Source organism: Mchenga conophoros, linkage group LG12 (genome assembly GCF_057382185.1).
Source record: "Mchenga conophoros isolate Kocher_MC1m ecotype Shallow Benthic linkage group LG12, M_conophoros_male_GT1.1, whole genome shotgun sequence".
NCBI lineage: Eukaryota > Metazoa > Chordata > Actinopteri > Cichliformes > Cichlidae > Mchenga > Mchenga conophoros.
Genome location: NC_140537.1, coordinates 4,935,504 through 4,963,069, shown reverse-complemented (window position 1 = coordinate 4,963,069; position 27,566 = coordinate 4,935,504). Strand labels below are relative to the sequence as shown.

At 42.9% G+C, this 27,566-nt stretch overlaps 1 protein-coding gene across 12 annotated transcripts in view; it reads right to left on the bottom strand.

Annotated features, from left to right (window-relative positions):
* arvcfb (ARVCF delta catenin family member b) overlaps window positions 1-27,566 on the bottom strand; it is a 249,854-nt gene that overhangs the window by 105,454 nt on the left and 116,834 nt on the right. The window contains exon 1 of one of the 12 annotated variants that reach the window (XM_085293431.1): window positions 19,701-19,961. The exons of the other annotated variants lie outside the window; for them this stretch is intronic. Within the exon in view, the coding sequence (XP_085149557.1) occupies window positions 19,701-19,721 (21 nt within the window). The 5' untranslated portion in view covers window positions 19,722-19,961. Of the gene's footprint in view, window positions 1-19,700; window positions 19,962-27,566 lie in introns of those variants that run through there. 12 annotated transcript variants of the gene reach the window in all.

Genomic DNA, 27,566 nt, shown 5'->3' with positions numbered 1-27,566 from the left:
CCCCCCTCTTCTCTGTATTGGCTGCTGTTTGGCGCTTTCTGTGAAAAGGAAATGCTGACTTCTGAAGATTTAGGTATCCAGTAAACAGGATCTTGACCTAAAATAGCTGGTAGCTAGAAGAGGAGTGATGACAGCCTACAGGCTGCACATGCTGTGACACGGAAGGTCAGGGCAGTTTGCATGACAGATATCATCAAAACCCTGCTGAAGACACGACTCCCTAAAGGAAGGAAGTTTCAGCCCAACACTTCAAACTCCTCGGAGGCATCAGGCTGAGCTGCGCATAATCCTGAACCACACAACTATACAGAGACACTCACGTAGCCGCTGTATATGGTGAGAATGACAAAACATGTTTTTGTTCTTTCAGGAGAATACCACAGTTTGATGGCCGACAGGTTAATAAGATTTAATAATTATTGTTAATAAGACAATAAGTCTGCATAACCCATAGACTATAACTGTGCTGTCACCCATTGGATACTTGGGCTTCGCAATTCGACCTTTTATTGTGTTGGCCCTGTCACACATATTTTTTGGAACTATAAGTAACCATATCTGGACCAGTGGTGACTTTTCTCATTGTGAGTCTTCATATCATCCAAATGGATGAAATCACATCTAGAGACCAAACTGTCACCATGAAGTTGGGAATCTTAACATGGCAGTCTATGGGTCACTCTTGGCCACTAGAACTGCTGCTTGAGGCACTTCCCTTAATCTATTTTTTTTGTTTTCCAGACTGTTTGATGAACAAAAGTACCATTACCTAGTCAAGAAAGCTGTTTTTTTTTTTTAAATCTATTTATTCCATCATTGTAAGAGGTGAAGAGGAGCTGGGGTTTGGTTGATTGCACTTAATGAGATGGGACTTGACTGTGAGAAGTCAAAGAAATCATATTTACTTCAATGTTTCGCTTACTGACCTCCTCAGCATTCATTTGTTAAAAACATTCAGAGAGGACTTGAACTCTCAAGTCATTTTTATTACTTTATTTTGGGGGTTGGCTATGAAAGAAAATTAAGAAATTACCTGCACCTGGAATTACCACTTAAGCAAACACGTTTAACTGACATACAGCTTAATAGAAGTAGGAACCTGTGTTAGAGCTCACTGATACAAATGAGGAGTTTTTGTGTTGCAATCATTCAAGATTTTCTGTTCTGGCCAACCTACAGAAGTGTCATGACCACTATAATAAGAGAAACACACGATTATATAACTCACACTTACACAAACTCCTTTGTGGCTGATTTTGAGTGGGTACTCATTTAATCATATCCCTGGGAACCCCCAGGAACCTCCTCAAAACCCCCCTGGGGATGTCCAGGTTTCACTTTTCTTCAGATCTACACCACAGCTATATTAACCCAGGGGAACGTAGGTAATCTAAAAGCAATTACGCAGCCATAAGAACAACAGCCATCGTCGGACACTTCAGTGAATGGTGCTTCAGGCTAGTCCGTGACCTGAAGAAGAGACTGCAACAACAAGCTTAGATCCCCTGTGCCTTCCTGTCTACCACTCTGATTATCAGGAACACTGAGAGATTTGTGTGTTTGTCAGACAGAGGATGTCCGGTGCACGCCAGCCATCTGATTAACACAATTCTCATGCCGTGCCACTATTCCAAATCAGTTTATCCTAATCACCCTCTCATAATTGCCCAAAATATTGGTACTTTTCTGGTCAGGATACAGGATACAGTTGTTACTCACTCTGATGACTCCATCTAAACTAAAAAAGCCACTGTTCATCAAAGCCAAACACCAAATGTTAGTGTTCAAACAAATAAAAATATTCATAATAATTGGGTCTGGATTTAGACTCGTTCAGGTCATAGGATGAGTAAGGAGAGTTCAGTGTGTGCATGTGTGCGCTGATCCACAGGGATATCCCTGACAACCATGTCAGCTCCCCTGTAAGAAAGCCAACTTTAATGAGCATCCTCCCCAGACTTTCATCGTTTACTGAGGCCGCTCCATCTGGGAAGTTACCTCTACTGTTACCTTTGCACCAGCTGGCAGGACCTGCGTTATGTGTGTGCGTGGGTGCAAATGCCTTGGGTGAGACGAGGCCCCTTTTCTCTAGCCCACACAGTGAGAGCAGAGTCCACTCAAGGGCCTCTGTCTGAAGGCTTAAAATAGAGAAGAGGGTGTGAGATGACTGCAGCCAGACCAACAGTGTGGAGAGCCTTTTGTCAGGAATGGGAGTGGGAGGGGGTGCGGCATTCAACAGCTCTCACTGCTGTGCATTGAGTTCTACAGCGTGTGAACCCAAAAATAACTCACTACAGTGTTGGATCCAGATCCAGAACCATGTACTGCACAGACTCAGGCGTGCAAGTCCTTTATAGCTACGGAGAGACAGGCTGGAAATTGTTCCCAGACGGAATTTACAAATTTAAAATGCTTGACTCTCCGAATGAAGACAGACATTTGTTGATTTTACTTAAGCTGGACCTATTATGGTTTTCCTTTGTGTCTGTCAGATATACACTGTTGCAATGGTGGATGTTCATGTAAGCCTCACGGTAAGGCTAAAGCCTGAGCTTTTTATTATAAATGCTTGGTTTCTGACAGGTTTTTAAACTCTCAGCTCTGTGTGATGTCAAAGAGAGAGGACAATCTTAATATGGTCATCTCAGGATCACAGAAACCCCACCCAACTACTGACCAGGGTTTCTGTTTATAGAGGGCAGCCAATCAGAAGAAGGGCGTGACAGTGGATTTTTAAACAGTTTATTACTAACAGAGGATGAATTATAAGAAGAAAAGAGATTATTTTAATCAAAGCTATTCTCCTAAAATGTCCAAGAATTAAAATGTGGAGCTGGGAATGAGCATTATAAGTTACCTTTAAAGTGTGCTAGCAGCTCTTTATATCAGGGTGAGCCAGCTTTGACAGCATATTTTTAGAGACCGAGACTCCTCAAGCTGCTGAGTAAAATCAGGCCACAGAGGAATCATTTGCCGAGTAAGAGATCATTTTTATGATTATTATAATAATCATAAAACTCTCTAGCTGTGGTCACAGAGGAAGACTGACTGGCCAATATCTCATGTTTAATGAAAGTCTCGTTGTATCGGCTAACATGCTGATCTTGTCTAACACTGGATATTTCTGTCAGCAGTGGCCAAACAGTAAGGCAATCTTGTCTCCTCTCAAACACACACAGCTGTGCACACAAGCACAACACAAACACACACACACACACCACTGCCATGGTACTTTTATTTGAGCATTTTTAAAAAGAAAAAAAAGAAAAAAAGAATTTACTGGACAGTGACAGCCTTTTCCATTAATCCTCCATGAGAAAGAGCTGTAAGAAAAAGCAGGCACACAATCGAAAGCAAATCTTTCTCTGGGAAAATGCAATATAACCACGGGGCTTTTTTGTCAGCTTTACACTGCCAGAAAAGACGCAGATATGCAAGTTTTCTCAAAAGGTCCTAGTCAGCTTTTCACACAGGATTGCAGAGGTTACAAAAGCACTGCGTAGGAACTGACTTGGAGGGTTGGACCGACACCAACAGCATTAACCACAATACATGCTAACATCCTGTGCTTTTGTGCCCTATAGCATTGTCCTCTTCCTTCATGCCTCAGCAGGAATGTGAGCATTTATACACAAAGAAGGTCTGTGGCAAACTGCAAACTGTTAAGGAAACATATTGAAGCGACAGGAATGCGTGAATACAAACTGTGCACGAAGAAACTGTGCGTGCATTTACAGTCAATACAAGTGGGGAGGGGCTGAAGCCGATGCCACCAGGGTGAGAGGCGGGGCACACCCTGGTCAGGTCGCCAGCCTGTTGCAGTCCCAACACAGAGAAACAGACAAACGTTCAAACTCCTGTTCACACCAATCTCTATCGTTTGGTCTTGATTTTGATTGGATGTAATGGAACCCAGTGGTCTAATGGCTTTTGTCAGAACACTGGGAAAAATTTAATTCAGTTATAACATCATTTACACAAAGGGACAACATAACAAGACATTACCGAAAAAACAAAAAATAACTGTCTACAGCACAACATCTTCACTGTTACTAAGCAAAGAGAATTGTTGAACATTTCAAGGCCCTTGGAAACTTCTTCTACTGAAAATTCTTTGCACGCTTCCTTAAAATGAGTTCACTGACCGAGTTTGGGTTTGATCGATCAAAGCACTGAAGACCTCTTCTTCTGCCTGACGGTTTTTGTTGCTGGCTTTGATTGTCTGTGACAGACAAACACTTTGGAATTCAAAAAAAATCAACATGACAGCTTTTGAAGGTTGAAAACGCTAAATGCATAAAATGCACATGACTGCTTGTTAAAATAACAAAGCGTCCTTCCAAAATCAGTGTGCCAACCTTTTACAGCGCACTTCTACAGGCTGCTAAAGACTCCAATGGCAGACGAACAAAGAAGATGGAAATGAAAATTGTGCTTTTTCTGAGCAACAGGAAAGTAATTTTCCCGGGATACTAAATATTTTCTGCCCCTCACCTTATTAGTTTGCTCAATTTATGAGATATCAAGCAACTCTCTAAATAGCTTACAGCCACAGAAGAACGTTGTTCAGCATTAATGAGCATTTGCTCAACACCCGAATTCTCTGTTGCTCGCTTCAGCCATGCAGGTAGTTTAATGAAAATAAATTAACGTTCGAGAGCTGGTTCGGAGCATGGAGAGAAAACCCATCCTGACTTCAAAAGGGACTCACACCATCTCTGAGAGTGAGAGATCCCCAGACTTCACTGCAATTACTCCGAGCATCTGCGCATATCGCGGGCTGCAGCAACCTGAGCGCTGCGGAGCATCGCAGTGAGCCCAGTCCCTCTGCCATGGGACTTTCAGCAAATAAATAAGATACGTAAGAATTGTTTCACTTCTAATTCGGGACTGCAGCTGCACCCTCATTTCATTAGAATGAAATTCTGACTGAGACAAAGAGGAACAGGACAAGGCCATGAGTACTGCGTGCCAGAGCAGTTAGATAGATAGCAGGCAGGCACCATCCAATAACAAAATGAATCCTCAATCTTATTTTCTGTCCCTGGAAGCATTGGGGTTGTGTTTTTCTTTTTCAGTCGTAGCAGATTTTTATCTAACCACTAAACTGCTGCAAACGTATCAACTGCTTGCTGGAATGCCCCCGTCATGGTGAATTTTTCACATGAAGCCTATTGTTGTCTGCCCCACTGGGGCCTCAGCAAATGGCCCAATGAGGGAGAAAACACTAAAGCAGATTCCACAGACCAAAGCCCATTAGTCCACCGGCCTAGGGAAGAAACTAGGCAACATCTCAGAATGATGAAAACAACTTTTTATGTCCAGTGATGCAGTGCACAAAGGGTAAAGAAGGATGATATCTGAAGACCTCAGTGAAAGCTTTAGAATGCTTCAAAGAAGGAAACGGCCTGTTTCAGATTATCACCAAGGGATGCGAAGACAAACTGCATGCAACTTAACCACATATGATTTGGCACACACTGGGAAAGCAAGAAAGACTCGTTTTGTTTATGCACCACTTACCGTGTCGCCAAAACAGACCGCCACCCCAAAAGCCTCAAAAACACAACCCCGACAAATTCTTCCACATTTGATGCCCACACCAAAAACAAGCTCTCACGGTAAGACTGACCCGCTGTCACAGAAACGTTTACTGTAACCGTGCACCACTAACTGGAGCCATATCTGTCTGTTTTCGTTGGGAATGGTATATTATAATGTTTTTCACCGATGTGTAATGGACCGGTTCTTATGTGTCAATGTTTGTTGCTGAAGGAGAATCTGTTTTAAACAAATCAAAACTAAACTCCTCTTCTATTTTTCTATTTTATTTATTTATTTTCTATTCTATTTTTCTGTTCAAGAGTAGCAGGGCTGATCAACCTTCATTTGAGCAAACTTTCTTCTGATTGTGTCCCCTTGTATAAACAAAAAGGTCTCAGTAGTAGAAGGGTCAGATCCAGGGTGGCCTTGTTTAAACTTTGTTTTATAGCATTGTCCTCTTCCTTTATGCCTCAGCAGGAACGTGGACATTTATATGTGTTTAACATGAGCATCCGCCTTTGCAACAGTTTATATACATATATGAGAAAAAAATAAGGAAAAGCATATGAGGTTCCATGTAAAGTCACGTGTCAACACCTGGGGAAGGAAAAGCAAAATAAAAGATGAGGCCTTCAGTTAGTCTGGAAAGCAGACAGCCTTGAATCACCAGCGGCCATTTAGCAAGTCAGCGAAGTACCTCCCTGAGCAACAGCAATGCTGCTCAGCTGCTTCGCTGCCCTTCAGTACATCGCACCACAGGAACAGGACAATCATATCTGACACCTAAGTACTTTAGTTCAGCAAAGGAGACACCTTATCAGCTGAGGCCACCAATCCTACCAACACTACCTCACTCTCCATCTGCTCCGGCTTGATGACGAGCTTGCACAGCAGAATGATGGCTACAAATCTGCGTACATTTAGTAGGTGAAAGAGCACTTAGTAGTTTGCACAGCCCTGTTGCTGACAACAGTAAATTTCCTGTGCGTGTTTCTCAAAAGTCAAAGTGCTGCGAGGCGCTACAAATGCAGCTTTTTATGCTGCCCACCACGTGCTGAGCCCACTGCTATTTTGTCTTGAAAAACAAGGGCTCTGGATTCCTAACATGTTGTGGAGATTAGAGAGGTATTCGGTGGAATTCCAGACCCCATATGGTGACAAGGTCCTCACATCTCCCCTCTATTAGAGGTTTGCTTGCCTTGCCAGGAGTTTCAGAAATTGATCCAGAGCCAAAATAAAAGATTAGGCAACAGAGAGGTGCAAAGAGAAGGCCAGCAGCATGGAGCAAAAGTAATACTTGATCTGAATTGTTAAACAACCCCTCATGGCCTGCTCTGAGACTCAGGCCAGGACACTGAAGTGGATAATGTGGCAAGGAGAGGCAAAGAGGGAGGGACTGTTCACATGGATCATGACTCATTTGTGGTATTAGACCACTGCTGTTCCCAGTTTCCCAAATCACCTCTTTAAATTTGTGGGACAGCACACAATGAGTCACCTTCAATGAAAAGATGGTGGCATTCCTGTTGCAATCCGCAATAAGTCCAGGAGAATGAGCAATAAGCTCCTATTATGCAAATCTCTGGAGTTTTACAGGAAAAGCCCCACCATGACTCCAATCTGTAGGACCTTTTACCTGTGCGAGTGTTTAGCGACGTCGAAGAGGATTAGCAGCTAGGATGGAGTGCTCACTGAGCCAGTTTCCTGGAGCACAGAAGCATCTGTAATCTGCATCCACAACGTCTCCCACTCCTCCCATGCTCCATGGAGGCTTTGCTGGAGTAACAGCTAAACAGATTCAGTTTGTGGCTATTATATTTCATCACACACGTTATTTAAGTGACATCCAAAAAACTAAACAGCAGATATCGACATTAACCGTCATCTCTGCTGGATGCCAGCTTGGCATCAAACAGACTGAAAGAGGCATGAAAGAGATTCATTCTTTCAGGCCACAGCCTTCTGAGTGGTGTCACCAACATCATAGCAGCCTGTTGCATCATCACGGCTGCCCGGGTGGAGAAAGCTGATATTAGAGACAAACAACACAGTGCTGACTGATTGAAACTCCAACATCCCCATTAATGAGGCACGTTCCAGAGGCAGGCAACAATTAAGGCTGCTCTGCCTGCCAGGGATGACTGAGAGATCCACAAGCAGCCAAAGGCTCATCGTTCAAAGAAGCCAAGCTGGAATTCCAAGCCAAAAGAAGTAACTTCTAGAAGGAAAAACAACTCTGTAAAAATAATAATGATAATATTGACTACAGTAAATCTGCAGCATGAATACAATGCCTTCATTGTGAAACATGAATGACCCAAAACGGCATTTTAAGTTAAAAAAAAAAGAAAAGAAAAAAGAAAGATGAACTTGAAGAAATTCAACCATGTGCAAATCATCAATTTACGCACTTCCAAGTTTTAACAGATGTGGCAAAGACAGATAAGTTCTTGAGTAATTAGCCAAGGGACGATTAATGCCGTATTTCAGGCAGTTTATATCATTTTTTACCTTCTCCGTGTCCATGTGGGACAGAACTGTGTCAGCTCACAATGACGATTAAGTCTGCCTGTGGTAGATTTCTCTTGGATACAAGTTTCATGCATACTCCTCTGAGAGGAAACAGGATCTTCAGCACTGTGGAGAGGGTGACCCACTTCACAACCTCGTTGCACAATACTGCAGTGCTGCTCGCAAAGTTGGCAACTCTGCCAAATATACACAATACCCGGGAATTCATACAGAGCAGCTCCAGTAACATTAGCTCAGCATACTCAAATTGCACAAACAGCAACGTGGCGCCTCTGCATCGTTAACATACCGAAGAAACCTCGTTTTAAACTCTTTTACATGTCAGCTTGTCCCCTGAGAGGTTATCTGCAATGAAATGGAGAAGAAAGTCTTTCTGTATAGCACCTGCTGTAAACTCTGCACATTTCTGCAACCCCACCCCCGCCCCCCAAAAACAAAACAGGGCATATCAGCATAATGTGCTGAAGTCTGACTTTAAGCAAACCTCTGGGAGATCAGGTGCTGCAAACTGGCACCAAACAGCCAAGGTTTGGGATTTCAAACTGTCAGGAAGAGAGATTACTCAAAGCACTGAGGACGTCTCAAAATGAACAGCCATGGCAGGAGAGAGGCAGAAGCATTTGGCCGAAGGCGAACGTTAATTAGCTAAGTTGGAGAGAAAAGCTGCGAGCCCAGAGTGCAGCGCGGCAGCTCGTGGCATCTGGGCTCCGGGGCTGGAGCACTGGAGACATCATGCCAGTCTTGCTGCCTGCAAGCTTCAGATTGCAGAGCGTGGACGGAAGCCTGCAATTCTGAAATCGGTCTCTGTGCACGTGCCCGCTGTGTTTTCCACACAGCGACGTGGCAGAGGTTACAGGAGACTTCTCTTTGAAGACAGTCCCTCAGATTAAGTATCCAACTGCTGCGATGACCATATTTCAGAGAGATCTGTTGGAATAATTCAGGACTATTTGAAGAGCTGAGGCAATTTGTCATTGCTAATATAGCGGAACATGAACATATTTGCATATTCATCATTGAGAAAACTGCAGCACTCCAAAAAATAAAGTACTAATGAATTAGAGCTGATATACAGAGTGGGTTTGTTGGTTGTTTTTTTTTTTGAGGAGGGGGGGTGGGTGTTTAGTTTTTTTACAGCTAGGGTTAAATAACAAAACAGGAAGGAAAAAAAAAAGAACAAAAAGAAAGAAACGGACCAAAGAAACATCTCATTTTGGCCAAATTGTATGTTAAAAGCACTGCAAATAGAACGGAAATAACACTGCATTTATAGTGGAAGCACAATGTGTTGTGATGTGTGAACACTATCAGATAGGGACTTGTTTTTTTTTCCTGTCTGCAATCACCGAGCTGGTCAAAAATAATCTCACAGGACTTTAAAATAGCATCATGCCGTACACTTCTTTGGCAGATTTTAAATTTAATTGATTTTCCCATTTGATTACTTTCTTTGTGCAACTTCTCCAGTGCACACAACATGCGTCACAGTATACTGGTGTCCTATCTGCCCGTACCTACATGCGTCAGCACTCCAGAAAGCCAACAGTTTTATTACAGCTGCTGTGCCAGATTGGCACGTTCCCACTAACATACCACAGCTGCTTCTGCCAGTATGGAATTTCCACTGTCAAATCATATAGTGATACAAGGAGGATCTTAATGTTTGTAGTCCCATGATTGAAGACCACAGAACTAGAGTACAGTTTCAATTCAACTTAAAAATGTTTCCATTCTATAAAAGATTTGAGGATCTGAGATCATTTCTGCAGGTAATTATAGAAGGTAGTAAAGCACTCAGCACCCTTTGCTTTCATCACCATTAGCAGTCCAAGATTTTAACAGCGCTGTGTTAAAGTCACAACATGAGTGGCGTGAGAACATGAAGGATTGAGGAAAGGGCGCACTTAGTCTGGTCTCCTGTGACTTTTTTCTCGCCGGTAAGTGACGAATATGCGATGGCCGAGCAGGGCACTGATTCGTGTTCTGCGGGCCAGTTACAGACACCGGCAGCCTTAATTAGCACCAGTGTTTCAGGGACATTATACTTGAAGGGCCGAGGACAAGTGTCACATTGAAAACAGGGGGAGGTTGGCTATGGCTTGAAGCAGACTGAGGAATGAGTGCTTGCTCCCCAATGAGAATTCAAGTCTGGAATGTAGCTGCTCCTTGACACTGAAAATACTCCCTGTGTGTCCCTAGTGGCTCAAACAACAGAGTCCACCCCTCACACTGCAGACACACAGTCAGATTTAGGAGGGACTGAGCACCAGAAAGCAGACGAAAAGCGGGTTTTATTGGATTAAGCCCTTCTTAACTGTACTTGAATATGACGGAAAGAATTCGGGAACTCGAGGAGGTCTGTGTCAACAGGCGCTGTTTGCTTAACTTCGAGATCCTTGCAGGGTTTAGCGCACTCTTTCTGACACATCCTAAATCCTAAGAGGTAAAAAAAGAAAAGAAAAAGGGCCTAAATACAGCTGCTGACAAACCAGGATGTTAAATTGAAATTCTCTTTAAATCTCCAAGGATCCAGAAAGGTAGCTGGGAAACCAAGAAAAAGCCACAGGGAAATAAATACCCATGTGAGTGTGATGGTGATAGCAGCCAAAGGTCCATTTTGGGAAACTGCTCTAAAAACACCGGAGTTTAGATGTACTTGCAGTTTCAGTCTCCACAGCTGTACTAGTTCTGTTCTAGAAAGTCTGCAAGCACAGATAAAAACAACAGCTGCATTCGCCCAGAGGTTAGAGCTATTATTGCCACTGTTTTTTGGGGTTTTTTGTTTTGTTTTGTTTTGTTTTTTGGGTGGGGGTGTTTATTGAGATGTGAAAAGCACAAACGCTGATGGAAAAAGGTGCTTTAATGGCTCAGTAATTAATGCACCCAGGCCATCAGACCATGACTGCCCACTCTGTCAGACACTGACACTCTCCCAATACAGCAAAAATGCAATTTAAGCTGCTACATGTAAAACACCACATCAGTGTTTCATTACATAATGAACTGTGATAGCCGAGTCATGCTGGCTGTAAACAAATGAACCGCTCCTGAGAAAAGTGGTTTATCTTTCTTAGCTTTCTCTGTGTTCACGTTGAAATTCCCTGGGTGTGCAGAAAGAAAGTCAATGCACTTTATTTCATGTCTACTGTGGCTCTACCAGCCTGCAGCTGACAACCCTTTCTCTGCAACTTTCAGCTGCCCCCTCTTCAAAAAAGAACATGCAGACATGATGTCCTATTACTAAACTAAAAGCTTGCTTGGCTGGAGCAACAGGATACTGGCAACTATAAAAGCCCGCTCCACAGGGCCAGGATTGTACTCTCTCCAACCCAGTGCAGAGTGTTAAGTACGGCACCTTGCGTGGATGGCTGGCACCTGTCCCTCTGTATCTGCAGACCCGGTTGGCACAGATCAACACTGCGCCATACTCCACTTCACAGCCTATTACACATACCAAACAAATTAAATATGAGTGGGAGGGAGGGTGTGTGATGGGGCAAGATGGTATTTCTTTTTTTTGGTGAAGCCCCAGCAGTCAGGGGAGTCCACGCATGCAATAGAGGTTCATTAGACAGCTCAGTCGAGCCTCGTGGAATGTGCGAGGAGGCGCATCGCTCCATTGTTCAGTAGCTGCTCCTCTGGGAAAGGGGCTGAGCATATATCAAGAGTTGATGAGGAGATGTGGAACAATGCTGTGCCATCATACGACAGGCAGCTCAGCGTGTGGAGGCCTCTTACTGTCGAGGGAGGTGAACTCTGTACAAGCCACTGTCTGCACACAGAATCCGCAACTCTCAAAAAGCCCAGAACTAGTTTATCTTTCCCATTTTAGGAGGTTCCTGGTTTGGCTGAACTTTTGCCACTGGTTAGCATAACGTTTCTCTGCGGCAGTGCTGAGGCAGCGCTGAGGCCCGGTGCAGCCCCCAAGGCCGGTCAGCTTACAGTGGTTTGGACTTTCCCTCTCTCCTCCTCAGTTATTCTATTTTATTTTTCAACCTGGACAGAAGCCACAAGCAGTTACAACAACTATTGTGTGTTGTGGGGTTCAGAGCAGCATTCTAATGAAGTGGCGGACCTCATCAGCGCACTTCAACTGCCAGCGGGTCAGCAACGGCTAGCTCGCACTTCAAATACCCAACAGGCTTTGTGACTGAGCTCTCAGTAAGACATGGATCTACTACTGTTAGATAAGAACTGTTTTTTGTTGGATTTTTTTCTTTTTCCGATTGAATCCCCCACAGCTAAAATAATCACATATTAACAGAGTCACGACTTTAAATGCTGGGATTATCCACAAAGGTTTAGTATCAGTTTGCATTTCTTTTCTACAGTTATGAGTCCAGAAACAGCCCGTGCTCTTGACACAAACAAAAACTTTGAGTAAGGTGGATGTACACAGACTTCAAATATGACAATAATGTTTTTCAGTCTGAGACACTGTTAAATAAATCAGTATATCAGTGTTTACAACACTGAGCACGCTCTGGAGCCCATGTAGCAGAGTATGCATCGCTGCTGACCCGACGTTAACAGTAGACGGCTCACCGGTTTGCAGACTACACAGAACACCAACTCCCTTATTTCCCTTACACATTACACTAACACTATGCAAAGTTTATATCACAACACCTCCAGTCCCCAAAGTCCAATATCAGTCGAGCTCAAATCCATATATACTAGGGATGCACCAATAGATAGCAAAAAAATGATTATGGCTAATATTCTCTTTGAAAACTGATACTTGCAAACAGGATGACATTAGCCAGTTACTGATATCAGACACTGTTTAAACTGGTAAGTGTTAGTGGTCATTATTTTAATGTTGTGTGAAATTAATTTTGTGCAGGGAAACTGTTCAAAGTGATGAATAGTTAAATGACTGACTTGTACTAAAGCTGAAAATTATTTTAACCTTTTGTATCGGCTCAGAATTTAACAGTTGGTGTAAATATATACTCCACATATGCCACATACTATACGAACAAGCATATTACTGACTGCAGCTGTTTGCCTCACTAAGCTAGTCAGTCTGCTTCAGCAAATCTGGCAACAATCATTCAGGTATGCTATGCGTGTCTTTGTTATTGTACATTTATGTTGCTGTAGCTTCACTGAAAGAATCAGCTGCCTTGAAACCCCCCCCCCCACAGAGTCTAATGTTTCACCATAAACCAAAAGACGCAGCGTGCACGTTCCTCACACTACCACATGACAGTGCAATCTGAATGGTCAGACAGCAGTGATGGAGCTCTACTAAAGGGCTGTCAGAGGGAATCATTAATCCCAGAAGGCAGCATGAGACAGATGGTACGATGATGGCGGATCAATGCTTTCCCCACCATCCTGACTGCTTCCAGTGGCCTGCCCAGAGGGAGGAAATGGGCTAATCCCTCAAAAGAAAGTCCAGACAAAACATGCAAGATGAGCGTGAGCCGCCCTCCTGCTCCTTCAGACCCTGTGGCTGTGCTGCATGTACTGCCCATTCCACGTGAATAGTACTGGAGGGAGTTAAAGAGGAGCGATGCAGAAGTAGGCAGACATTTGTTCCTGTGTTTCTAGTTGAGAGAAGCTTTATGAAGAATTGACCCCCCTCTTTAGGGCCTCTCTAAGAGGTCCCCAGCTGCAGGATGAAGGAGGGGAACCATATATGAACTATAGATAACTGTCAAAGAAGCCGTAGCCACAGAACCAGACCCTTCTCCGATTAAAGGTTCAGACAGCAGTGTTCCCAGCATGGAGTAACGGAAGAGTGGGAAAAGGGAACGAGGAAGCCCCACTGAGCTCTTTGTGTACTCTTCTTCTATTCTGACAAATAGAACACACAATACCAGTAAAACCACTTATGGTGAGTCTTAAAACTAGACTGAAATATAGCTTTCATTGCCTAGCAGGAAATCAGTCATTGTTATAGTGAAAGAGTTACGGTACACTCTTTTTGTCAGTTAGGGCCAAAATCTGCCAGTTTTCTTTTCTACAGTACGGAGGTGCTGAGAAACGGGTGTTTGCAGCTATGGTGCCATCAATCAACGGGCTCTTTAGTTGCCCGTGCTGCCGCCCAAAGACCTGTCACATCTGCAACTTAAACCACAGTCCCTACTGGAAAGCCAATTACAGTGGCGACACAACACACATACACACACCAGATAATTTCCACAGATCGCCTCATTAAGGAGAAGAGTCCCTTTTTCGTTTTTTTCTTAAATGACTATCAGTCTGTTACTGTAAAAACTCAAACAGGAAAGTGCCGCTCAAATGTTTTACAACGGGCCATCAGGTTGTGTAACGAGCACACTGTTAGTATCATATAATCGCACCAGCTCAAGGACATGAAACGATCATGTAAATATTGTCACAACAGCAACTGCAGCCTCGACGTAGATTCCAGGACAACTTTTACTTAAGTTCCACGAGTTCTTTTTCTCAGGCTTTCTGGTCAGCCTCTATCACAATGTGACAGAGCCTCTTTTGCTCTCTCCAGGGTAAGTGGCTTTCTTATCTACCCGATCGAAAACACAGCTCGTTGCTTGTTGGCTTCCAGCGCCACAGATAGGAAGGTGTTTATTGGACTCAGTCAGGGAAGCCATGCAGCACACTTCCTTCTAAACAGACCTGCCCTGGACGTAGCCTCCAGGCAAACAGGGTAAATAAGCTGAGGATCCAATTGCTGTTCCTGTTCCTGTGTGTGTGTGTGTGTGTGTGTGTGCATATTTGTGTGTTGAAGGGAGAGTAGGCTGATAGCGTGTCTACACTTCGCCTTCTGAAGACTTACCATATTTGGAAAGGAACAAAAAAAAATTCCTCTTACAAGATAATAAGCTGCCATCTAATTAATGCTTCTCCTCCCCATTGCTGTTTCCAAAGGCTGCCGTATGAAGGCATCCATCTCCAGCCTTCCAATTTACTGCCACTCACCTGTTTTTAATTCCATCAGCGTGATGATGAAAGCTGAGAGAGCATTATGGTTCTCGCCAGTGGTCAGACAGTGAGTGAGCGAGCGCAGGCTCTGCATCAGTCACACTGTCAGCCTGCCAAATCACTTACGACAGATATAGGGGGAAGCAGAGGTGAAGGGGGTGGAGGGGTCTCTGATGTGCCAAGGGTTGACCCCTAGTCCTCCACAGAACACAGCCACACAATGCAAACACCATAAACATGTCCATTTAATACAGAACAACAACTTTACAATGTATAGTGGAGTGCAACACTTGCTGGGGTCAAATAGCTTTTATAGTTTTAACACACTTGGTGGACCACATTTCTGGTAAAAGGAAACCTCAAAGAATGAGCCACAGATTTAGACTGGATGCAAATACTCAAATCTGCTGCGGGGAAAAGCCTGTTCTAACGTTTGAGTCTAAGGTTTATTTTTTAGCACCTGGCGGCTCTTTTTTACTTCTCATCCGTAAATAATCTGCTGAGCAGGAAGAGTGAGCGCTTGTTTTCATGCAGATTATGTCCCGGATCAAAATGCGGTACAATCGTCATCTTTTTTTCTTTTTTTAAAAAATCGTTGTCATTTGGAAATGAGATCGCGATTTTCTAACGATTAATTGTGCAGCCCTACATTCAGTGCCACCAACTTCCCAATAAAAGCAAATCTGTCTCTTTCCTGATGCGTTCTACATTTGAGAAAGCCCAACTGCAGAAAACATCCTTAGCTGATTCTCTCAAAGTTGGCTTAAGATCATTTTCAGCAAAGGAAACAGCAAAAAGAGAAGCCACTAAGGCTTTCCTGTCATTGTGAACCCATCTGACCACAACATGTTTGCCCATAAATCACAAATTTGCGTGAGCAAACAGAACTTGTTGACAAAGAAAGCATGTAGCTCCTCTAAACGGCTTCCCCAATGATGTTTTCAAACGCAGAGAAAAATGTTCCAGCAAATGGCACGGCATGTGCACACTAGTTAATGTTTATCATAGAATAACAAAGAACTGAACAGAATAGGGCTGTGCGATATGACCAAAATCTCATATCCTGATATAAGAATTCTATCGTCCCGATAACGACATAAATCACAAAAATGTAACATTTTCTGTAAATTCTGTGAATCTCGGGCAGCTCGTCTTGCGTGAAGTGTTTCCAGCTGCGCGTCATGTAGCTGGAGTGTTTTAACAGATGCATGAAACGATACATTTTTAGACATAAGTTGTAACAGCCGCCGTTTCCTTTGTGAGTATTTATTACACGGCGTGCTGCGGGGAAAAGCCTGTTCTAACGTTTGAGTCTAAGGTTTATTTTTTAGCACCTGACGGCTCTTTTTTAATTTTCATCCGTAAATAATCTGCTCTTTCACGTGATTCAGTTTATTTTGAAAAGTCTCAACAGGATCTTGAGCTTTATTGTGAAAGGTTTATGTGGAACATAAACAAGCGGACACTTGATGGTGTTACCGTCGTTGTTGCTAACGACAACGCATAAAAACAGGCGCTTGTCCATCCATAGTGCAGTTATATAAAATATAAGAGAAAGAGAGAACTTTAAGAAATTAATATAGCCACTACAGTGACCATCAAAACAATGAAAAAATATTGCCGCAAACAGTTTATTTTGCAACACCACGAAACAAACGATAGCGTAAAGTGAAACGATAGACGTTTTTATATCGTCGTCCGATATATATCGTTATATCGAACAGCCCTAATTATAGTTGTCACAGATCCTTGAATCAGTATTGGGCTGATGTCTGGTATCAGCGGCGTAGCATTTACACTAGGGACACTGGCATGTAGTCATGACAAAGCATCTGAGGCAGAAAAACAGTTTGTATTGAAAAAGACTGGATGAATAAAGCATTTGACCAAAACATGTCTTTTTTAATATTTAAAGCTTATAAAAAATTTTAAAAAGACAAAGTGACTGCAACCTACATTACTGAGAAGCTACATGTGCTGACGGGGGAAGCGGCACAGGTCACATGATCACAGCGGGTAGTTATCATGAAGCGGCACAGATACGGTGTCGGCTTTCCCCTTGTAAATTAAGTTCAGATTGCTTAAAACCAAAAACAGAGCCGCAGGAGGCGGTGGTGTGATTGGCGTGCGGATACTGTGACATGTCAAACCATGTTCTGTCATAGGTCATGCAATAAGAGCAGCCATGGGAACGGTATGGGAAACATACAGAGTATGGCCAGTATGGACAGGTTGTGTGATGGGAAGGCCATCTGGTATCACCAGCCGCGCAGCGCCATATGATCACACCTCCTCATCCCTCATCCTACACCCAGCCCCTTGCATTGATGGACTCGCAGCAGCTATTGAACGCTTATATGTTTCCGGTCATTGGCATTATTTTTTTATTTGTATGACATCCTCTTGCCGAAACAATGGCATTTTGCATGCTCTACATGTCTTCAAATATTGATCTTCCCAACCCCTTCGGCAGGAGTAAAGGGAGAGCCTGAAGAAAGGAATGAAAAAATACACATAAGGACTGAGCTGCCATTAAAAAAAAAAAAAAAAAAAGCCCACAAGAAAGAAATTTGACAGCTTTTTAATTTATGTAAGAAATAAAAGAGCATCAAATAAGGGAGAGAAGTCTCAGCTGCTGAAAACCCCACTGTCAGGAATCTGGCAGTAACTCACAGCCTGAAGATGAGACCTCTTTTAGTCTTTGGCTGCATAACTGATTAATTACTTTCTTACTCAGACAGGTCTTTCTAGTTTGCCGAGAAAAAGCAAAGCTGGGTTTCATAGACCTTGGCAAGTTGATGACTCCTGGGTTGCTTTCCTTTTCTCCAGATCTACTCTATTTTTCACGAGCAGACGATGCTATGGCCTCTGTGAATAAATTCGGAGGATTTGAGCACTACCCAGCTGGTGTAGTTCTAAAATAAGGGTCAGGTTATATTTAACTCAGATGTGGTCTGGTGCAGGCCCCACCACCACCACCACCACCACCAATTGTGGATTGTGCAGTAATCTTGAGTGGGCAAAAACTCATTTGCCATAAGCCCTGCAGCAGTATTAAGATGAGGTCAAGACATCATCATTTCCCCGAGTATATTGTCCGAGCATAACAAGAGATTTAAAGCCACTAGACGTCTTGAGGGACACACAGAGTTCAGTAAAATCCCATCTAAGCTGACTGCACTGAACTCACCTCCTGTTCCATACTGTCCTTAAAAACCCAATAAAAAGACCAGTAAAAAAACCCAACACTGTCCGTGATATGAATCCATTTATGGCACAGGGGTGACTTGAACACACCTCAACTACTGCGTTGTCAAAAGCAGGTGCTCCCCCATCTGAGGAATGTCCATCTGAGTTTAAAAGGTCACACCACGATGCCGGCAGAGCATAAAGTATGTGAAACATCTTGACCTTACGAGGGTCATGGACTCTAAGGGGCACCTCTCTGACCCATTTCAAGATGTTTTTGGAGAGGAAATGCTCTCAAGTTGTTAGCATGCATTTCATCTTAATCATATAATCGAAGTCAAAGGCAACTTTTTGCCCAGATGCCCAAAAATCTGATCCTATTTTTGGCAAAAGCTCCTCCAGTTATTAGGTGGCACTCATCCACAGGGCAACTGTTAGCATATTATCATCAGAGCCGTATGGAAAGCTGACAGAATATTTCTAAGTCTGCCAGACAGAGGTTCAGTAACTCCACCCTTCTTGAGGAAACAAGTGCGGATGATAGACTGTCCTCCTTCAGTCATTTTTTTTTCGTCCACTATCTCTGTTTTTGGATGTCGTCTTCCTTCTTTTTTTTTCTGAGCATCTCAGCGCTGCCAAGCTTGGCTGGGGAAGGAGTGTTGTGATGGTGTAGGCTGCCTGTGTGGATGCGCTTCAAACACAGGGAACACTTCCAATAATGTATGCACATCATGCCCTGGTACGCACACACCCACACAGACACAGTAACACACTGGCAAGACCTAACAAAAGCACATTCCTGCGGTATCTGTGCAAGTGAAAGACAAAAGGGTTTTAATGCCATGTCTCTCACACTCCTGGTAATACAGCCCTGTGAGCTATAAATCTTGGCCTGGGCGCTTTCAGAGCCTTGCAGGCGATGATCAGGGACAAACTTTCAATACTTCACTGCTCGTCTCTGGGTAAGCAGTCATTCTATAGGTGGTACTGACACATCAGAGCCCATGAATGTGTCAGAGAAGTCGTAAGTCACTTTGCTGCTTTGATGCAAGCCAATCACACCAGCACACGCATATGTGCGCGCACAGAGACACCACTAAACATATCTCATGGCCGTGTTTTCAGAGTCAAATGGTCACTAAGTGGTCTAAGTAAATACTCTTATATCTGATGTCCTGCAGCAGTCTGCACACATGCATGTAAATATCACACAGGCACATCACATGCACACGGACTGCACATGTGTCCATGTAGTGTATGTGCTAACCAGTCGCACGCACGCGTTTTCCTCCTGAAGGACATCGATAAATCTGACAATCACTGCTCTTATATATACAAGTGAGCGAAAGAAAAAAAAACACATGAAAGCCATAAAGAGTGACGCTACCAGATGAAAATGAGCGCTAACGCAACAGAAGCCAAACAATTAACTGGGAGCACGGGAGACAGCAGAAGAGTGCGAGAGGCTGGAGATACGGTAAGAGGGGCAGAAAACAGACCGGCGGGCACGGCAGCACTACCTGTTTCACTTCAGCAGGCATGGTCCAAAATCCCGTTTGGTTCCAGCAAAATTTAAAAAAAGAAAAAAAGAAAGAAGGAAAAAAGAAAAAGCTCCCGGGGAAACGTGTGATAGATACTTCCTCCTGTCGGAAAAAGTTCTTCTTTCCCTCCTCTCCTCCTCTCGTCTCCTCACGCTTTCCCGGTTTATTTACGTTGGGTTTTCCCTCTGTAAGCGCAGAGGCAGCGGCTCAGATGCAGGCAGCCATCCTCTACTCGGCTACGTCCAGCCACACGGAGTTAGCGAGGGAAACACCGGAAGTGTGGCGCTGTGCCTTTCAAAATAAAATGATTACGGACGCTCATAAACGATCGATAGATAGATAGATAGATAGATAGATAGATAGATAGATAGATAGATAGATAGATAGATAGATAGATAGATAGATAGATAGATAGATAGATACCATATATGCCCTAAAGCTGCAGAAAAGGCTAACATTGTTATCTTTTTACAAAAAAACAGCTAAACATAAGAGGTTTTTGGACAAAGTGTGTGTTCTCCATTCTTTAAGCACCGGTTCGAGCACCGTTTCAAAAGTACCGGTTTGGTACTGGTATTGGATAAAACCTAAACGATACCCATCCCTACTCATAAGGTGGAGCAAAACATCTAATGAGAAGGTTAGTTGGTGGTTCGATTCCCTGGTTGTTCCAGTCTGCATCCCAAAGTATCCTTGGGCAATCCCTGAGTTGCTCCTCTTGCATTCACTGGAGAGTGAATGTTAAGACAATATGGTAAATGGCCTGTATTTGTATAGCGCTTTTACAATAGGCACTAAGATGTATAGAAAAAGTGCTTGTGAGAATATGTTTGTGTGTGAATGGGTGAATGAGACAAAAGTGCTTTGAGTTGCTCAAGTAAAGTTTGACTTCAAAATGTCATGTATGTGGTTAATAATCACAGTAATGGTGTAAACTGTGTGGACCTTAAGAGACATGTAGGAGAGTTTACAGTGAGAATTATCAAACAAAACCAAAAGAATTAATAACTTTTTACCAATGCAATAATCCTACACCTAACTCCAGAATATCTGCATAATGCATCTTCTTTTTTTTTCTAAATTTATGTCTATAATGCTGCAGTAGTGTGTAGATAGTTTTTTTCTAGTAGTTTCAATTTTTGCAATAGATATCTTTTTGCTGCCAAAAATAACACTGACACTTGCATCACTTCCATCAGAATGTCATAAGACTGTTGAATTCCATGACCTAACAGACCACATCGCTGATCTGCTCATGTATATGGCAGCAGGAAGACTGAGCAGTGCTTTGCAACAGGCATTTCTTGTGGAAAACCAAAATACTTTTACTTTGAAAGTCAAATCCTCTCACATCCACTGTAATTTTGTAAATAGGCTGGTTTCTCACAGATGAAAGAGGACCCCTACTTTCTCCTTTGGAGAGATGTTGTATTTGGGCTGTTTATGGACTGGTGAGGTAGAGGACTAAGGCAGAATCTTCCCTCAGTAGCAAAAGCAGGAGCCTAAAAAAAAGGACCAGAGGCAAGCTGAACCCTATGCTCACGCACATACACACACTATACTCACTCAACAAAAAGAAAGTTAGGCAGCCAGAGAATAAAAACCTCCAGGGCTGAGAAAATTGGGTGCGTTAATAAAAAGGAGGGTTCACAGACAGGCAGCGAGAGCTGGAAATGTAGCAGCACTCTCTTTCCTCCCTCTCTTTCTCTCATTGGGTCTATCTCTGGCATCTTAGCGGGGTGGGACCAGCTCCCTCTATGCACTCCAGCTGCGTCTGTCTGTCAGCCTGTCGACCCCTCCCCCTTGTTGGCATAGACGGAGAGCGATAGAGAGGAGGGAGGTGTAGGGGGGCCAGTGGCTCACACACAAAACAAAAGTTGCCCCTATTGAAGCGGAGGCACCCCATACTCTGCAAATTTTTACACCCTGCACACATACAAGCACACACAGCTCCTTTGCTCCAGCTCTTTGTGGCGTTCCTCTCGCTGCACTTGATATAAGGGAGGGGAGGGACGTACGTGAAAGAATTCGCATTCAAATATCTGTGACTGTGACCAAGAGCGAGTAGGAATGTTAATCTAATAACCCAGATGGAAGCTTAGCTAAGGACAACTTTGAGAGAGGTCCGAAAAGACAGCAGAGAGAGAGAGAGAAAGGATGACTGCACTAAAAGACTCAAACGGAGAAAGGAGAAATCCCAAACGGAGGGGAAATGGCTGAGGTTTTGCATTCCACCAGCTTGGCAGTTCATGTCCTCGAATCTTACTGCTCCATTTGTTCTTAATGAAAGACCTGGCCCAGCATGCACCACTGCGTTTAGATCTATTTACTTTCAACAATACTATTTAGAATTCTGCCAAGCAACATTACCTTAAGAAAAAAAAAAGTTGAAGTGCATTTCTCTCTCATATGCGATATCATATTCCATTTAAGCCATTTAAACACTGAGTGAGTTTCATAACCCTTTTAAAAATCTATTAAGTGCTTTGGAATGCTCAAGGGAGCAGATGAGAAAAGAAACAATGCTCTTTACTTTAGCTATAAATCGTGCTCTGCATTTGCTCAATTTATTGTTTTTAATGCTGTGTTTATCGTTTGCCAGATTTCCATGCAGTTTAATCAAGATTATATATCTGTAACTACCCCAGTGGCTCTCTAAGAGCCTGGGCAGAGCTGTGCTAACATCAGCTTGCCATCTGTTCACCATCTTCATTTTGCGTGTTAACATTTGGTTATTGGAACTAAGCACAGTGCAGGTGAGGCTGATGGGAATGTGATTCATTAAAATGGGTTGGTTGCAAATTGAAATTTTTATTTCATAATAGCATTATAGGAAAACACAGAGGAACACCAAGGCAGTTATAATGATTCCTAAAGGGGAGCATGAATGTTTATATCAGCTTGCACTGCAGTCCATTTCAGTGACTGAGATGTTTCACAAAAATCTCCCCTGAGGGAAAAGTAAGAGTATAAGTCAGAAGGATTCCCCATCCGGAGGGGAAGCGTGTACACATCACATAGTGATAACCGTCTGGCTCTGGGTGAAACTCAAGGGATCACCACAATCGTGGAGTGAGTCATACTTTATGGGTTCATCAGCATCTCTGCAAAATCTCACAGTCACACACGGTGACTGAGGCGTGCGAGTCTTCATCATTTCATTGACAAACAGATCTTTTCATCTCTACCTCGGGCACCTATAATAAGGCATTCCCTTCCAGCAATGAGCAACAGTGGAAGAGCAGAGAAGACAGGCTTCAGCACACTAAAAACCCTGACAGTACATTACAATCAAGATTTCATATTAAAATAAGGCCTAAAATGTGTTCAGCATAGAAGACTGCTGTCAGACAAATGCTGTATCCCCTTGAGTCTAGTTAACCCCACACCTAGGCCTTGTAGAAAACATGTACAAGGTGTATGAATAATCCAGGAGTTGTAATCAAAGGTCCAGAAGTCGGCTTTAGCCTGTCAGGGTGTATGGTGTGAAACAGATGGTAGAAAGGTTAATGTTTGGCAACAATGCACGCTTTGACAGCCAGACAACTCGGATGAAGCTACATCTGTTAAAATCATGCTTTTCCACCTTTTCACGGTGGCAGGAAAATACAGAGAAGAAAAACTGAGGAGTAACAAAAGGTGGTCCAGAAGTGAGGAGCCATTACAGAAGTTTGAAAATATATGTGGCGCTTCATTACGTAAAAAACGTTTGTAGAATATTCAATTTCAAAAGAGGGATTAATGACATTTAATTCTGAATTCCTTTCACAATGAGCCCAGAACACATTTCTCAGGAAACAGCACTTTGTCATAAAGCTTTAATAAAGGGGTGAGTAGGTTTGGCCCAACTATGCCACTATACACAAAACAGGATTTTAAAAAAATGCATAAAAAGTCATTTCAAAGATAAATCTGACTTTGCTGCCCTGCGTTGTTTTAAGACCATCACTGCACAGCGCAGGGGCCGGATGGCAAACAATATGTATGTCTGAGGGCAAGATGATGTGCTCTGCTGTAGGCTGACTGCTGTTTATCCTAACAATGGCACAGCTTGCAAAAAAGCCCTTATCTAATACTATCATGTTTTATTTTCCCCTCGAAAAATGGCTAGTCAGCGATGCAGAGGATTAGAGTCCAATCTACTGGGGGCTTTTGTTGTGCAAAAAGGCAATTTTCCCTTCATTTGGGGAAATAAAGCTCTTTTAAATGGCATCACTTCAGATCAAAAGGTTCTATTTTCTGTTTTTATGTTGCACTGCCGTAATTGCACAGCGAGATTTATAAAAACAAGTATAACCGGATTAAGCTTTTCCTTGTTTTCCATCTCGTCATGCATAATCGGGACACTGAAAGAGGTGCAAACAGCAGAATCTGAACCCGTCTGACGATGACATGCAGCAAATCATTAACTTTTACGGCCTAAAATATGCTTTCTGTCGCCTTCATTTCAGCTGAGCATGTCTTTTGCATCTGTAATGGAGTCGTCCAAAGAGGATGTCTATTGTTATATATGGTTATTATTTGAGTTCTTCAGTTGCACTAATGCCTAAGGCCTCCATCTTTTAGCCAAAAACCCTGAGAAACCTATCTTGAGACAGATGAGCAGCTTACTTTTGCAGAAAAACTTACTTTCAGCCTCTCCTTTATTTACAGGGGGCGAACACAGCAGGCAGCTCCACATGTTTGATTTTATTTCTTTTACTTCGTAACACAACTTTAAAGGGCTCTGCATGCGATCCTGGAGTTGAACTGGAGACCTTCTGCTTGTTAGGCAAATTTGTAAAGCGCTACACTTTGGAGGCCCTGTTGAGCAGCTTACTTTCTGGAGTTAAAATCAAACAATTAATTAACATCAGAATTTTTTTTTTTTTACACGTCAGCTTAAATTCCACAATTGTTGGAGAGAATTGGCTGCCGCTGTTTACAACAGTGAGCTTCTTGGGAATTCTGTTGGAAATGAATAGATAAAAGTAATGAAAGTAAATGGATGACTGTGTTTATCTCGGCCTGGAATGATCAGTAAAGTCCCTGGAGAAGGAGGAGTGTAAAGAGCGCTGATATTTTTACACATTCCTGTGCCATTGTCATCACTCTCAACAATCACTGTTAGACACTGTGAAGCAATTCAGAGACTAGTGCCCCTTTCCTTTCAAATATCCCAGCAATTACAAGGACTCTACATCCCTGCTCCAGTTTAAGACAAACTGTGCCATCTTTTCAAGTGTGTGCGTGTGCAACCCAGTGGGAAAAAACAAAAAAAACCAAACAAAAAACAATGGCAAAGCATCGCAAATTTCAGACTAAATAATGTCAAGTCTTTTCCCAGTCTGTTCAGATGTGTAGGGTGCCTCAGCCCGAGGCGATGCCAGGTTGCATTAAAAGTCCGTCGGGCACATTGAAGAGTCAACAAGTATTAGTGAATCTGTGGTGCTATACGATGGGACAGGCACAAAGAGTCTGAATGCTCACAATGGCTGCATTGCACACAGGTGCAAAAGTGGTGCTCTGCAGGAAGCAGCAAACACCAAGAGGTTTGATTCTGTTTCCATCAAAAGAGCTGAGAATTTACACTAATTCCAGGTAAAGTAACCTGCTGAGATTCAAGGCTTCCCCTACTGAGTAGATTCTACTGAGTTTTTTTTTTCATTAGTGGATTTGTCCGCCTTTAATGTGTTCCTAAATGCAGGCTTGCAGATATTTCCTAAGAACTTGGAAAACAACTCTGCCAATCAAACATTTTTTTAAATTATTGGCCTGGATGAAACTCGCTCCCTAATCTGGCAATGTACCTAAATATTCACACTGCATCAGCGTTTATTAAAGAACACTCAAGTAAAACAGAAAAGAAAGGTTTAATTCCAAATCTTATCTATTAAAAAAAACAGTTATCTTTGTTCTGGCAAATCCTCCCAAAAAAATAAGGCTCTGTGCTGCTTCTGTTTCTCATTCGATCACCGTTTACATGCTTGTAAGTCACATAGTAAAAATGTCACAGCGGTATGTTAAACTCATGGGGATAATTAAATCAAGACTTTGAACACCTCCAGCTATACTATAAAGTTCGAAGACTGTTTTCCATTTAGCCTTGTTTAGTTATCTTGCTGGACGCTAGGTCACATTCCTCAGGTGGCGCTGGGGGTCTCGTGCAAAAGAAGAGCTCTATTTTAAACACACGGTTCAGTCTTTGGATTTAACAACCAAGCCGAACAGTCAGTTAGATGGGAGAGTATCGTGCCCGTCTTCAAGAGTATAAGTAGACTTTCATGTTACGCAGAATGTTCCCACCGAGGCGAGGTAGTGCCCTTCAGAGATATTTAGCCTGTCTGTTCACCTATGTCATGCATGGTAAAGGAAATGGAAGCAGATTTCAGATGCACCTCTTAGTGCTTTTAGTGAGGGTAATGGTTTAATGGATTGTGATCAAATGGGAGGGAGGTGCAGCATTAAGTCCACCAACATTGGAGCTGATCTGAAGGATGAAGATTTGAGCTGGCCCAGAGGAATATAAATAGCCCACAGCCCATCCCTTCAAACCTCTCTCTCTTCCTGTTCACCTGAACAAGAAGAATCTGCATAATCCTTGAATTAAAAATTTCTGTCCTTCCACGTTAGCTCCGGACCAAGATGAGACACAAAAACGACTTACCCTTCCCTTCCGAGCAGTTCCCACTTTGATTCATGGGCCACTGCCACGAACTTGACTCTTAATGTTGAAGCAAGTTGAATAAAACATATAATAATGGCACATGCCTTCTGCATTTTACTTTTAGGTTGAGCAGTGTAGTAGGTAGAAGTCTCTCCTACCTAAGTGTATAATACATTCATTAGATTTGTAACCTGACTAGTGCAGTGTATGATCAGAGTGAGATGTGCAGAATGAGCTGATTGAGGCTCTCAGTGGGAGTGACTGATTGCAGCTATTTGTTTGAGAAGGAATGGGGCGTACCTGCAAACAACACAGCTGATTCAGGTTGCCAGCATTTAGCTGCAATGATTCAACAGTATTGCTCTCAAACTGCAGTCCAGACATTATCCAGTTTTACATGATACAGTGGGGGAAAATAATTCTTTGATCTCCTGCTGATTTTCCAAGTTTGCAAATCCGCCAACTCAAGAAAGCACATGTCCAGGCCCCTCTTAAGTTTGCCGGTGAACGTCTAAATGACTCAGAGAAGGCTTGGGAGAAAGTGTTGTGGTCAGATGAAATCAAAATCAAGCTTTGGCATCAACTCGACTTGCCGTGGTTGGAAGAATAGAAAGGCTGAGTATGACTCAAAGAACACCATCCCCACAGTTAAACACGGAGGTGGAAACATTATGCTTTGAGGATGTTTGCCCAAAAGGTCTTTGCAAATCATGCCATGTACTATAAAATCTTGGATGCGAACCTCCTTCCCTCAGCCAGAACACTAAAAGTGTGTCGTGGATCAGTCTTTCAGTATGACAATGACACAAAACATACCGCCAACGCAACAAAGAAGTGGCTAAAGAAGAAGCACAGGAAGCAGAATAATTACATGGACCTTAAAGATCCAACATGAGACTAAATGAGCTAGTCATGACCAAAAAAATGACAATCACTCGTCAGTTGTTTCAGTAACTATGAGCTGCGAGTGGTAACCATTTGAGTTTACAAAACGCTGCAGTCATCAACAAGCTGTGAACACACACACACACATAAAAGACAGGCTAAGCCTGCAGCCCACTGAACATACTTGTCTTCATAACTTAACTTCTAATTTATTTCGTTGACGTCCTCTTTGGTAAGAGGACATGAATGTGGGGTGGTGGTTAGCACCGTTGCCCCCTGGATATGAATCCATCGGGTGTCTGGGGCCCTTCTGT